Raw genomic sequence first — 14647 nt, forward strand, 5'->3', positions numbered from 1 at the left:
ACTCTTTCGATTTCAATACACAACAATCACGGCCGAGCCGGCAACCATGCATCATTCAGCTGTGTAGACATGCACGTCATAGGCGCTGTATTGGGACAATGAGTCAGCTTGTACATTATGAGTGACCACTGGTAGGTAATGTAAATAGGTCTTTATTTATTTTTATGATTTCTGATAATCTAGGAATCTTGACAAAGGCCAAGTAATAATTACAATGAGCAAATGCGTACATTAGGAGGAAATAAGGAAAACTTGTAAAACATATACTGTATGCCCGTATTTTGAAGTCGGGTTTAACTTTTTAATAGACCACGGTCTAACCCTTTCCTAAAAATATGGGGGGGCCAAAAATCACAAATTCTATTTATATTGTATATTTCTTATGATTAATATTTTGTTTCCATTTGCTTTCATAATTGAGAAAAATTCTTCAATAACACTTCAGTTATCATTCCCACATAATTATGGACAGTTTGAGTGTCATATGATAAAATAGATTAGATGTGTAATATCAGGGATTTGTGCCCCCAATTGGCTCTCCATAGTTAAACCACATTACTTTATATCTGAGTTCACAATACGGGCCATGTTGTCCACACAGTCTTATCTGTCACAAAATGAATTAAATTTTCATGCTTTTAGCTCAAACCTACTCCTATGAATATGGATCAGAAACTTAAATGTCAAATTGTCCATCTCAATAGGTTCATGAGCAAGATCATCAGAGTATGCTACAAACTGACCCCCCCCCCCCATCTACAACATAAGCTCTCTACTTGACACATGTAACAAATCACTTGTCAATGGTAGAAATATGTAATATACAATATATAATATCTACAATATATTTACAAGGTCGGTAATCTCAGCTACCTTGTAATGATTCCTTCTCTGCTATTGCCTTCTTAAGTTGCTGGGTCCTCTGTTTGTCAATAACTTCCATTTCACGGATTTTCTGTCAATAGGAACGAAAAGCAAGACATGAATCATCAACAAGGGAAGAATATAGGATTGATTTGCATGAATTTTACAATGAGATTCCCTTTAATGTATAGTAAATTGACAGATCTGACAGATTGCAAATCCATAGTATGCATTTATCCTTATGTTAAACAATAAATTGTATCTCATAACAGCTTTAACATCAAGATTTATATTGACATAAATAAGAAAATAATCCATACATGCATTTATCCTTATGTTAAACAATAAATTGTATCTCATAACAGCTTTAACATCAAGATTTATATTGACATAAATAAAAAAAATAATCCATGCATGTATTTATCCTTATGTTAAACAATAAATTGTATCTCATAACAACTTTAACATCAAGATTTATATTGACATAAATAAGAAAATAATCCATACATGCATTTATCCTTATGTTAAACAATAAATTGTATCTCATAACAACTTTAACATCAAGATTTATATTGACATAAATAAGAAAATAATCCATACATGCATTTATCCTTATGTTAAACAATAAATTGTATCTCATAACAGCTTTAACATCAAAATTTATATTGACATAAATGAAATATATAATGATTACAAAATAATATAAATTATCAATTTATCAGCATAGATGGAAATCATCATGCATGATCATTGTCATAATCAAGATGTGCAACTTGGCAATTGCAAACATGTTTGAGAAAATCATTCTACATGTAACCCTCATTTTCATTTTCTGCTTGATCATTATCACAATGTCATCACTCTTTTCATTCTTTTTGTACCTAACCTGTCATTACGATCATCAGAATTATCTCATTCATGACCATCATTACATATAAATCCTTAATACTGTCACCACCACCATGATCATCATCATCACCATCATCATCACCATTATCATCACCATCATCACCAACATCATCACCAACATCATCATCAGCAGCAGCATCATCATCATCACCACCATCATCACCACCATCATCATCAACACCACCATCATCACCACCATCATCATCAACACCACCATCATCACCACCACCATCATCAACACCACCATCATCACCACCAGCATCATCAACACCAACACCAACATCATCATCATCACCAACATCATCACCAACATCATCACCACCATCATCACCATCATCATCATCATCATCACCAACATCACTCACAATCTCTATGAGTAATTCACACTCACAATCACTACGTGTAATTCATAATCACTACATGTAATTCACGCTCACAATCACTAGATGCTTAATTCACACTCACAATAATTATGTGTAATTCACACTCACAATCACTACATGTAATTCACACTCACAATATCTAGGTGTAATTTACCACCATACCTGAGATATTTCTGTATTGATGATGGTTTTGTAATGCTTCTCCTTGCCTAGTTTCCTCATGTCCTCGAGAAACTCGACTCTCTCTTGAATCTCTGCTTCCACTGAAAGTTTTTGAAATTGCACAAAAAAGTATAAAAAGTTTATATTCTTCCTAACTCAGACATTTGCTTATCGACAGCTTGACAGAAATGAAGGTCAGGGGCCGCGGAATGTTAAGACCTGTTTCTATGAAGCCTTGTGCATATTTTGACACCAAGTTTGCGAAATTTCACCAGGCGCACCGAACCACTGCACCTTGCGCCGCATGATCTTACGACCTTTTTCTTTAAAGCCTTTCGCAAATTTTGATATTTTCAATTTAAGCTGTAAATCATTAATCTTTTTTTATATTTTGGCTTTGTTTATCATTTATTTTGACATGTTAGGTAAGACTCAGATCTGGTCTGGGGAGAGGCCTTTGAGCTCCCCCCCCTGGTATTTTCATGGAGCAAAAAAGCCCGGGTTAAAATAATTTATACATCTCTTGACTTCCGATGTTCATTTAATGATCATTTAATTGCACAACCATGCTACGTCTTGTGCTATGCATAATCGTGATCTTCTATATGTATTTATCTAGTGATATTCTTGATTCATCATTTTAATAATAATACGCAATTTTTTATATAGCGCTTAATACAAATGTTTCTAAGTGCTGCATACTATTACCCTGGCTTTAGCATGGCTATCCTGATCGGGCGCATCAAGCATTCAAGGAATTCCTTCCTACCGGGTACCATTTACTACACCTGGGTCGAGAGTGGCAAATGTAGATAAACAGAGCATTATTGCTTCACCAAGCCATACTTACAATCTGCAAATCTATCAATAATGGGTTCCGGTTCAGGAGTCTTCAGAACTTCTCGTTTACGCTCTTCCGTGATAGGAGGGATGTCTTCACCGTACGCCATGTAATTTGCTAATCTTTCTTTCTCCTTGTCTAATGATTCTGCAAATAAACATTTAAAAAAATTAAATATAATGATGGTGGTGATGATGATGATAATAATAATCATAATCATACCAATACTTATGATATTAATTATAATTTTTATCTATTACATTACAAGTATCAACGACACCTGGATGATAAAGAGACATGTTTTTTGCCCCCGGAAAACATTGCCAGGGTATTGACAGTGGTAAATTAAAAAAATTCTTATTCACTGTAATACAGTGAATAAGAATTAGTTGCAATTCTTCATGTTCCATCCCTCCTTCCTTCTTTTGTTTTCCCCATGATGCCCCAAAATAATTTAATGAAAAGTGTGGGGGAAGGCTTGACATACAGCATCATGATCACTTTAAGTTTCTTGTCCCCCCCCCCATGAGGATTGTCCAACGAAAAATGGCAAAGATGATCTTAGGAATACTTTATGAAAGGAATGGTCAGCGATTGTCACCGACTACTTTAACCAATCAGATGCAGAGATTTTAGTAGCTTATAACAAATAGCTCTGGTGAATATCACTGACTATAACTTTAATGAAATGCGCTCCAGGGGGGTTGAATGAAACAATAGTCAGCGATTGCCACTGACTATTTCACCCTGAACCAATCGGATGCAAAGATTTCAAGTAGCTTGTAACAATCGCAGGTACCCAACTTACTTGTCACCCCGCCACCTGGGTACTTGGGTCTCTCATAGGCTCCCGACTCCTCTATAACTTCCTTGGAGCGTACTCCCTTACCATGGGCCATCGGACTCACCCTGGCACTGGGCTTCTGATGGGGTACAGGTTGTGCTGGTTTGGCGCTTGTTGTTGGGTTACAAGATAGGGGCAGGGAAGCACCATCTAAGAGTAGGCATCAGTTTTAATATGGAAAAATATAAATCAATTCTTATTTCTAAATTAGTTGGTCATATTTTAAAGGAATTTGTCTACATCTTATAAAAAATATAAACCTGTAATTTGCTCCACAATAAATATAAATTTTCACTTTCTAAAAGAAAAAAAACCACACATAGTAATTCTGTCCTTGACTTAACATAACTGAGGTTATGCGTCATGAGCTCGCCCCCCAAAAAGGGTGGTGCTGTTACACATTTTCGCTTCGTGCTATAGTAATTCTTAATTATTTTCAAAACCATAGAGGCTATTCCAACAAATTTAGTATCATTTTAAAGCTGAATTATTAATGCAATAGCCTGGAAAGTTTCATTGCTGTAGACTTTTTAGAACTTGAGTTATAGCTCTCAAAAGTCAGGACACCAGAGGTGATGAGGGGTGGTGCCGGAAGCGGCGCCGCCTGTACAAAGTCAATGGGAAAACGCAATTTTTGGTGTAATTTTTGGGAAAGCATCAATATTTTTGTCAAAACTTGGCCTAAACCTACAAACTTGGTATCAAATTGAAGCTAACATACTCTACTTTACTGTCTAATGATTGAAAAGTATGTTTTTCCATGTCATAGACCTGTGTGATTAGGTTGAAACATAAAAATCTGATAAATTTGCAATGTCTTAATTTTGACATTTTTTCCAGATTGACACATATTTGAATGACAGTTATTGTTAGCACTAAACTTGCATCAATTAAAAAAAAACCCACTTCCTACAATTCTGAGGGGATGAAAATACTGCTTAGTATTAACCCTAAAAAGACTGGGGGGGCTGATTCAGCCCCCCCTCGACATTTTTCGCGATAAATCTGCCGCGCAAATGTTTTTACCGCTTGGCTCACTGACTTTTTACTTTCAAGTCTCGCGCAACTTTTGAGACCAAAATTGTGACCCCCGGGTACACGGTTCCAAAATTACGCAACATTTCGTAAGTGCATGCAGACCCAAAATTACTCAAAAACGTGAATTTGTGTACAAATCCAATGCAAATAGTGTTCTTGGCCAAAATTCATAAATGTATCATTATTTTTCCTTTTACTGCTTAAAATCGATTTTTATATTTTTTATGGTCAAAATAAAGTCCCCGACAATTTCCATTGAAAAAACAATAAAAAACAAAAAGTAAAAAAACAAAGAAATACATAAGAAATTTAGAAAACAATAGAATACATAAGAAAATAAATGTGATTTTGAATTTTTTTTAAATCAATTTGATCAGATGCCTATCTAGAGTATGTGAAACAAAAATTAGCATTTCAGGGGCATTATTTTATTAATTAGAGCAAACTTATGATTTTACGCATAAATTAGCATAATTAATGAGACATGAGATTTTTTGCAGAATTTGATGTTATAGTTTTCAGATAATGCCATGGGTAACCCCCCAGTCTTCTTAGGCGTCGAAATAGCCCAGTCTATTTAGGGTTAAGGCAAATCATCCAAATTATTAACTGACAAAGGTCAATGACCTTCAAACATCCAGAAAATGTGTTATGAATTTTAGAAAGTTTAGCATTATTTTCTTAAAAGCACCAAGTTTGTACATCTTCACTGATGTCTTATTACACATTCATGTATACATATTTCACTAAATACACACACTGACATTTAACAATAAGTGTCTGTGTGAAATGGTCAAATGGACATAACCTACCTCAAATGCTATCATACCAAAGGACTGCATACTATATTTTGGCTTTGAACTCATCAAAACCCGCCATGGCTTTAAACTATCAAACACAGACTATGTGGATATAATGCGTGCAATTGCACTTTAGAAACTTCTTTCATGAAGCTGCAGTAGTCATATAAATTGATTGTACATACAGCATCTGCAAACTTGTTTCAGTCTTTACTCCTGAACCTATAGACATTGTCTCTTGCATGTCATCATCACTTGGCAGATCATTGTAATAAGAGCCTCGGTATTAAGCAAATTGTGTAACTTACATTTCAATTGTTACTTTTTCTTTGAATTGTTTATGTACCTACATGTACCTTCAATTCTGATACAAGTACAAGTCAAAGAAAACCCAACAAATGTTGGTATTGCAAGCATTATAACACCTGATATATAGTATATGATTCCTGAAACGCATGATTTTTTGGGGCTAAAGTCGGGGTCAATTTTCAGATCATTAATTGAACATGAACCCTACACACATGTGTTCTGTCATAATATAGCATTATTTTTGTCATAGGGGTACTACACAAAATTTTATGACAAAAACCATGAGATTAAAAAAAATATCAGAATTTCCCTATTCAAGTCCATGTAAAACTGTTGCCTTACACCTAATGCTATTTTTGAGTGCAGATTTGGATTCCTTGTGCAATTTCCTTTCAGAAAATGTATACTTTTGCTATCATAGGGTGTATACTTTGTCAGATAAATGTTTTTAAAGTTGAAAGTGCGTCGCGAAAGCAAAAATCACCATGTAACGCAAAAGGGGGCGACCTCATGACGCATGACCATGAACATATTTGGACTATATACCTCATGTCACTAAAATGTTTTTTTTTATTAGGGAACTTGGTCGGCATATTGAACAAGAAAAATTGTTTCACCCTCCCTTTTCATATGCTGAACAAAGGAATTTTTTTTCTTTTCATTCATTGTTTAGCATACAGGAGCAATCTAGTAATAACTGCATTAAATCATACGGCCCAACAATACAACTATACAAAGACTTACCTTGCATTGTTTTCTGCAGCTGTCTTGTCTGGAAATTATTGAGTTTTGATTCTTTCATCATAACTGTGGCAATAAGAAATAAAGAGAGTGAGAGAGAGATGATACACATCAAATTTCAAAAAATGAGATACATGTAGGCCTATTCACCCTTTTGTGGCATCTCTACTCCAGTAAAGGGAAAGGGACAGAATTTGATTGCCGAGTATATAATTATTTTGTTACTGGAATAAAAAATACAATTTATTGTCCAAGAATACATACATTGAGAACCAAGAAGCACTCGACTGTACTGGACCCAGGCATGCTGACAACTTCACTCTGAAATGATTCTTTCTATTCCTGATAAAAATTTAGATTATTGTATGAAATACAACTGCTTAAACCATTAAAGACAATAAAAATCATTGGAAAATTGAGGCAAGACAATGATCGCTCACAGTATACACACTGATTCTCTTTATCACAAAATAGTATGCATACATGTGAATGGTGAAAAAGCTTGAATACAAACATTATCTTTAGATACTTACCTAAAGTAAATAGAAAGTCCCCCCCCACACCATCCAAATGCTGTATTTTTTTTTTAGAAAAAGGGTTTTGAGTGACTTTGAGTAAAATATGATAAAGAATATATTGTCTTTATAAGATTTTCAAAAAATTGTATAAAATGCTTACTCTTAAAGATAAAATATTGTTAAATACTGCATGATCTAGTGTTAGAGCATTGGACTCACGAGTGTTGTCAGTTCAAATCCCAATATGTCCATTATCACGAATTTAAACGAAAAGAAATGAGAGTAATTCTGTCTGTAAGGTCAACCATTATGACTAAATTCATAAATGTTTCCTCCATGTATGTAATTGGTGATACCAGCTTATGTGGCATTAACGAGGAGGAAAGCTATGCTGCTGATAGACAGGAATAACCGTTGTTTCTGGGGATTTATTCAACAATTTCTGACATTTTACTATCATCCCCATTCGAGCCAACGCAGTTCAGCGAAACAACCAAAATACAAAGACTTAAGCTTTTGGTCTATGCTGCCGACTGCCTAAGTATTAGAAGTATGATATTCATCATTAAATGTTCATTGGTGATAATTGGCGAGTAGGAAAGGTTCACCAGTTGTTCTTAACTTACGAACAGCTTAATGAAATGAGTGAGAACAGCATAAAATTTTGTGGAATATTAAAGAAATGCATGGCCATCATGATGGTTCATTATAATTCAAATTTTTAGGTGTGTAGACAAAGACATACATGTACCTAGGAAGTACTAGTAGTGCCACCTACACATAACTTAACCAAAGAATTAAAATGACTTCTTAAAAGATTGACAGTTAATAGTTTCAGAATTAAACAAAGTTTATTTGAGCACTAAAAGTAAAGTAGATCTGAGGATAATTATTAAAACACTTGTGTGTTCCTTCAATTAGATCTACACACATTACAAAAAATACAGTATTCACTTTAGGACATGTAAGACTAACTGTTAATTTAACTTTTACTTTTTTCTTAATTAGCCAAGTCCAGAGTCTGTCATGTTTAAATAAGAGAAATTAGATGGTGCTCTAGTATTAGTAATCTCTATAAAAACACAACTATCAAAGTTACAATGAACAAAGTAGACAAACTAAGAGACAAAGAACATTTGTCATCAAAATATGGTGATTGCTGTCCCACTGACTATTAAATTAAAGTGTTGTCGTCTCTTATTCTAATTCTAATCTTAATCAATTTATTCACTCAAAGTACCTCATCATAACTTTTGTTACTTAAGTCAAGAGCTAGACTGCATCAGAATTAAGACCTCCAGATTATTTGATAATTCCATGTATAGTGAGTGATTGTATGGTCAGTTCCCCCATGTCTGCGCGGTCTCCCAAGTCTGCGCACCCGCGTATCTGCGCGATTTTAGTTACAGAAGATACGCAACGAGCACAAACTTTACACATGCACTACATAGACAGGTATTCATAAAAAAATCCGACTCAAAATGGTGGAAAAATAATGAATTCAGGGCATTTTATGTGACAGCCTCAAAATACAGCTTTTGTCATCAAAATCCTCGAATCGTGTGCAAAGTGAATGAGTGCGCAGACATGGGGTACCATTTTTTTTTCAATCTGAAAATGACTGCCCGAGATTTTTTCCAAGAAAATTATATATTTCTTTCAAATTTTTATGAGATATTTGGCACACTAACTTATTGTGATGTAAGGAACATTATCAACTAAAAGATTTTGTGAAATAAGAAGAAATTCATGTTAAATCTTAACTCAAATTGTTAGGTGCGCAGACTTGGGGCCCACCATAATATTACCGACCGGCCTTGTATTACCGAACGCGCGCATCATATGCGTCAGAAAATAATCAAATACGCTCAAACCTTTGCAACTTCCTTCCAAAGGGAACTTAAATAGAAAAATGATGAAAAATTATCAAAAACACAATTTCGAAGTCTTTATATCCTCAAAACAATAAAATATGGTCAAAATAGCTCATGAGTGACTTTGTTGTTTTCCCAACTTTTCCCATAGAAAACACACGTTCGGTAATACGATACCTTTTCAAGTGACCAAAATATTTCACTTGCGAAGAGGGGTCCGATTGGAAGCTGATGTCGTAAAAATGAAAAACAATTTCGGCAAAATTTCTGCATATTTATATTTTGTAGGTATTTGTGTATTTATGGTGAAAGTTTGGTGAATTTTATTGGAATAATGTGTTTGATATGATCAAATTCATGAAAAGTGCAAGTGTTCGGTAATACGATCCACTACCATACAATTATTGTTTAAAAATACATCTAATAGGGAGAGCATATGATTTTAAGTCAAGCTCGATTAATATTATTACGCCCGGCTTGGGATTTCCATGACAACAGCTTAGCCACTACCGTACGACAAGCGCGGCGGGACCGCCACGGCCACGGGGGCCGAGCCCCATCGCGCAGTTCAGCGGATCCGGTGATGTTAGGTAATCAATCGCATAGGTTGTTCGCGTCTGTAAATGTCATTTACACAACTTACCTTTCAGTAACTCTTGAGTTTCTTTTGAATACGATGGCGTTTGTGTATTCCACATTCCGGATTTACTCTGCTGTTTGGCAGACATGCTGACAGTCGAAGAAGATCAAAATCCAACTCTAAATTTCTGATTTTTCTTTCCGAAAAATTCGATTGTTGATTACAGTAAGGTGTAAAAGAGTAGACGTATCAGAAAGGAAATAACACCGGATTGCTTGTAATTTATCACAACGGCCGCCGGCCGGGCGAGCGATGGGGGGGGGGGGGTCAAATTGAGAAGTTATGTACCATACTCGTTCTTGGTTTTTGAAAATGGACCATATGCTAGTAATCATCCGTCGTTCTCAGAGGCGATCTCATCAGAGTACCCTTAAAGATATTTTGTCATTCACAATTTACTGGGAGGGGGGCGGCCGGGGGAGTAGTAAAAACAAAGTAAAATGTTGATTTGATTTTTTCGGGGGGGGGGGGCTGTCAGACACATATTAACCAATTCATTGGTAATTTCTACCAATCCTTCGTGGAGTGACATTGATTTTGACCAATCCCACATTGTTGTGTATAAGGGAACTTCAATAAGAAATAAAAATAAATGATCGTTTCCTTTGAAATAATTACTTGAAAATGATTTTAAAAAATGCATATACACATGTTGATGATGAAATTTTATTCTTGAAGTTATCAATTAGGAGTGAATGTCCTCGAAGAATTTTGAACAATCAGAATAGTAAGCAAATATAACAATATCCACTTAGATAGCTACATATTTTTTTTTAGATTCGCACTTTCTATAAAACTCACTAGTCTATAAATGACCGGGTCAGGAAGACCCGGAAATCAGTCCATTTGAGCAGTATATATTCCATTCTTGTAAAAAACATATATGTTCACGGGTTTTAAGATCGAATATTAATGTGACGCATGCAGAAGGGATCAGATCTGACCCTATACAATGCGTCCCAGAGAAAAACGAAACCGAGATTTAGTGATGATTTATCATAACTTAATCGTAAATAAAATAGACAAATGACCTACAAATGTAAAGCTTAGAATCTCGATCGATCCTCTTTTATCTGAAATCACTTTGATTATTCCTCATTCATGCATGAGTGAGCAAAAACAATTTGAAAAAAGGATACCAAAAACTCATTTGGTGGGGGGGGTATCTGAATTTCAAAAAGAAAATCACATGCCTAAAAAGTTCAATAACTGCTTTGGTCAAGAAATAAAAAAGTTCGGTTCCCTCGAAAGAATGCTTGTATTTCCATAATTTCATTAAAAAAACTTGTTTTCACCGGTTTCCCACAGAAGACTGAAGGCATATGACTGTTCGTCGACACTGAAACGGAGTGTCGAGTGAGTCTGGACGCTAGCCTGTAAAACCTCTTCATTTTATGAAATTATTGAAAATCAAGCGTTGTTTCAAATAACCAGAACTTTCTTATTTCTTGACCATTTTCTGTAATTGAGGTATCAAATTAAAGAACAGATATTGAACTTTCTGAAACTGTAGAAACAGGGAGAAACAGCAAGCCAAGTGACTTTTTTGTATCCCCTCTTCAAATTATTTTTGCTAACTCATGCATGAATGAGAAAAATCTAGGTAATTTTAGATGAAAGATGAGATTCTAAGCTTTAAAATGATAGGTCATTTGTCTATTGTATTAGTGATTAAGTTAAATAAATGATCGATGTATCTCGGTTTCGTTTTTTGTGGGACGCGCTGTATAAAAATGGTCACATCGGTGAATCGATCCCAATTCCAGGACATCTTTTATCCGGATGGGAGTGTGGTCCTAATGAAAGGGACCGATGTCCGAGTCGAATCTGACCTGGGTTTCTTTTTCGAGAGATTATCTTTATAGAGTAATTCGTTGATTGCACAATGAAATATTTCAAACATAATATAAGAGAGAGGGGGGCATACCCCTACCTTGACAAAGTTCCCAACTATTGCATTAACTTTGAAGACAAAAAGAATATTGTTTAAAGTTTTCAAAAAAAGTGCGAGTTGTTTTGAGAAGTTGTATACACACACACACATGTATGCGTATATTACAAAGAGACCTGCTAGTCTTTATGCTTGTGCAGCATTCCTCAATTTTTTTAAATTTATATTTCCTTTTCCTTGTGCATGCGTGTATATTAGTTTCTACTGTGTTCATTTTTGTATTGCTTTGACACCATATACGTATATATCATAACTGTATTTGTTTGAATTCACTGTTTGAAGTAAAAATGATGATTTGAATTGGCTATTTATCCTCAAGAATAAATATTGCAAATCTAATTTAACTATGAATAACTACATGATAACCAATACTCACATAATAAATACCTACGTCTTGTATCGATGAAGAAGGAAAAAGAAGCGCAACATCATATTATTACAATTTGATGATTTGATTGACTTTTACCTAAATGGATACTACGGACTGAAAATACATCTAAATAAATAAAGTAAAATTCATAAAGCAATATGACGAAAATATCATCAAAATCTGATAAAAATAAGAAAGTTATATCCGATAACAAATAGGGAAGTGAATTATCAAATAAACAAAATAAGGAGATTATCTTCATACATGTGTGTAGGATATGTCTACCCTGCAAACAAAAACAAGTTGCAGTCATTTTTTTTCATTCTTGGTGGACAAAAAATGAATAAATATAATTTTATATAATGAAATACGAAATAGAAGAAGAAATAAGATGATATCATCAGCTTGCTCACTGCATATTCATGAGGACAGCACAGAGTTTTTTCAACCGGAATAAAGAATAAAATTAAGTTGTAATAATTTTGTTATTCCTCATCCGATTTTAATGGAAATTTCGTTGATTTGTCTGATTTTACTTATCTGTTCAAATCACATTATTTTCAACATGGCGTACCCCTTTACAGATTGGTTAAAATATTTGATTAACAAGAATTAATTCAACCTGCGTCCCTCCTCATTCGTCGTAGCCACTCGACAGGTACAGGAATTCGTTTACATCTACATGAGATTATAAAGACCATCACTTCCCGAAATGCACGAATCTTTCCCGCGTAAATCATGGGATTGACACAACTGTTAAAGAATAGCAGTGCAATACCCCATCGTTGTACACCTGATGTATATGGATCGTGCCATACGGTAAATGGATAGGGGATGAAGCAAATGATGAAGACGAGAACGACTACCAAGCTCTTGGTAACGGCCAACGTCGCTGTCCTCCCGCTTTGAACATGTTCAACATTTTCGCCTCTTCGTTTTCCATCACTGGGACCATTTCCACAGGCTGGCCGCTGGCCACCTTCTGTTCTTGGGGAAAGCTCTATCGTTTCTTCACCGTCTAGGTTGGTGTCACAAGTTGTCTGGTTCGAAGGTTGATCCTCGTTGGCAACAGAAGGATCATTCACAGATTGACTGTAATCTTGTTCATCATCCGTTGTAGCAACGTCATCTTCATTTCGTTCGGTAACTCGAGATAGTGGCCTTGCTTCCGCTATCATCCCTTGCTTTGCCACAAACCGCCAGAGCTTCAGATAGCTAACCACGATCATTACAAGATGACAAAAGATATGAACACCCTCGGCTACTAGCTGAAAGTCATATGGAATTAATGTGAATAATACGCTTACACAAATGATATTCAATATCCAAGAAAAGGTGATCATGATGATAACATTCCGAATGCTAAAGAGATTCCTGGATCGAGAAGGGTTCTTGGTTATCAGATACCAGCTGGTGAAAGCAATGAATGCATGCGTAGACAGACTAACAGCAACTCCAACTAAAATTACATAAAAGAGATCTACGTCTAGTTGGATGTGGTACGGAAGGAAAATATTATAGTTTTGTATTGGCAATAAGATTGATGTTAAGAGATCCGCACACGCAAGGTTAAGAATAAACCAGTTGAGGGTTGACCTGAGCTTACGAGAGAGAACGATGGCAAGAATGACGATTGAGTTACCGATGATTCCGGTGATGGCGATCAAAAAAGTTACGATATGATAAATCATTAGGGGCCCGTTGCATAAAACTTTTTACCTGAGAAAACTCAGGTTGTTTTTGGCCTGTGCTTAAATCAATGGCGGAAATCAGACTAACCTTAGTTTTCAGTTTTTACCAGAGTTTTCTCAGGTAAAAAGTTTTATGCAACAGGCTTCAGGTGTACGTCGATCTTGATCTTGCGTGATTGTAAGTTGCAGGAAGAGATATGGCCTGGAAGGAATCCGAAGAATAGAAAAGGGTATTAATATGGCGTAGTGTATATGCTTTTTAATATCGAATAATCTATAATTTCTGTGCTTTTCAAATAAGAGGGTTTTTTCTAAAGATAGGCCTATATTCTAGTGTAAAACGTTCACGTCTTCGTTGCTAACTTCCATCCTGCATCCCACTCTCCATATATAAAGTAATCGTTTAAGCCACGTCAAACATTGAGACTTTACAAACAACTTAAAATTCATCATTTTTGTAAACCTCCTTGTGGGTAATGCTAGGACATTATATTTATCTTTATCCGATTTTTTCCTTACCATAAAAATTCAAATGTGATCTTTTCAACCTCAGCATACAACTACTGACAAGACTGAGGAACCACAATAAGTGACGAAACAAAGTTCAACCTTGACAATGCATATGTTTCTAACAAATGAATTTTCCCCATAAGTGTGAGACCCCCTTGTTTCCAACATCCCAAGAGTCTTTTTATTTTACTAAGTATTTCTT

At 35.2% G+C, this 14647-nt stretch overlaps 1 protein-coding gene across 1 annotated transcript; it reads right to left on the bottom strand.

Moving 5' to 3' along the window:
• Nucleotides 1-418: 418 nt before the first annotated feature.
• Nucleotides 419-10119, bottom strand: LOC121423084 (UPF0193 protein EVG1 homolog). The gene is made up of 6 exons (XM_041618368.1): nt 9927-10119; nt 6895-6957; nt 3968-4153; nt 3169-3306; nt 2319-2419; nt 419-955 (listed from the first exon to the last, which is right to left on the bottom strand). The coding sequence occupies exons 1-6, from the start codon at nt 10009-10011 to the stop codon at nt 866-868; spliced, it is 663 nt and encodes a 220-aa protein (XP_041474302.1). The 5' UTR covers nt 10012-10119; the 3' UTR covers nt 419-865.
• Between the last annotated feature and the right edge of the window lie 4528 nt (nt 10120-14647).

The sequence above is a fragment of the Lytechinus variegatus genome, chromosome 10, assembly GCF_018143015.1.
Source record: "Lytechinus variegatus isolate NC3 chromosome 10, Lvar_3.0, whole genome shotgun sequence".
Classification (NCBI taxonomy): Eukaryota; Metazoa; Echinodermata; class Echinoidea; order Temnopleuroida; family Toxopneustidae; genus Lytechinus; species Lytechinus variegatus.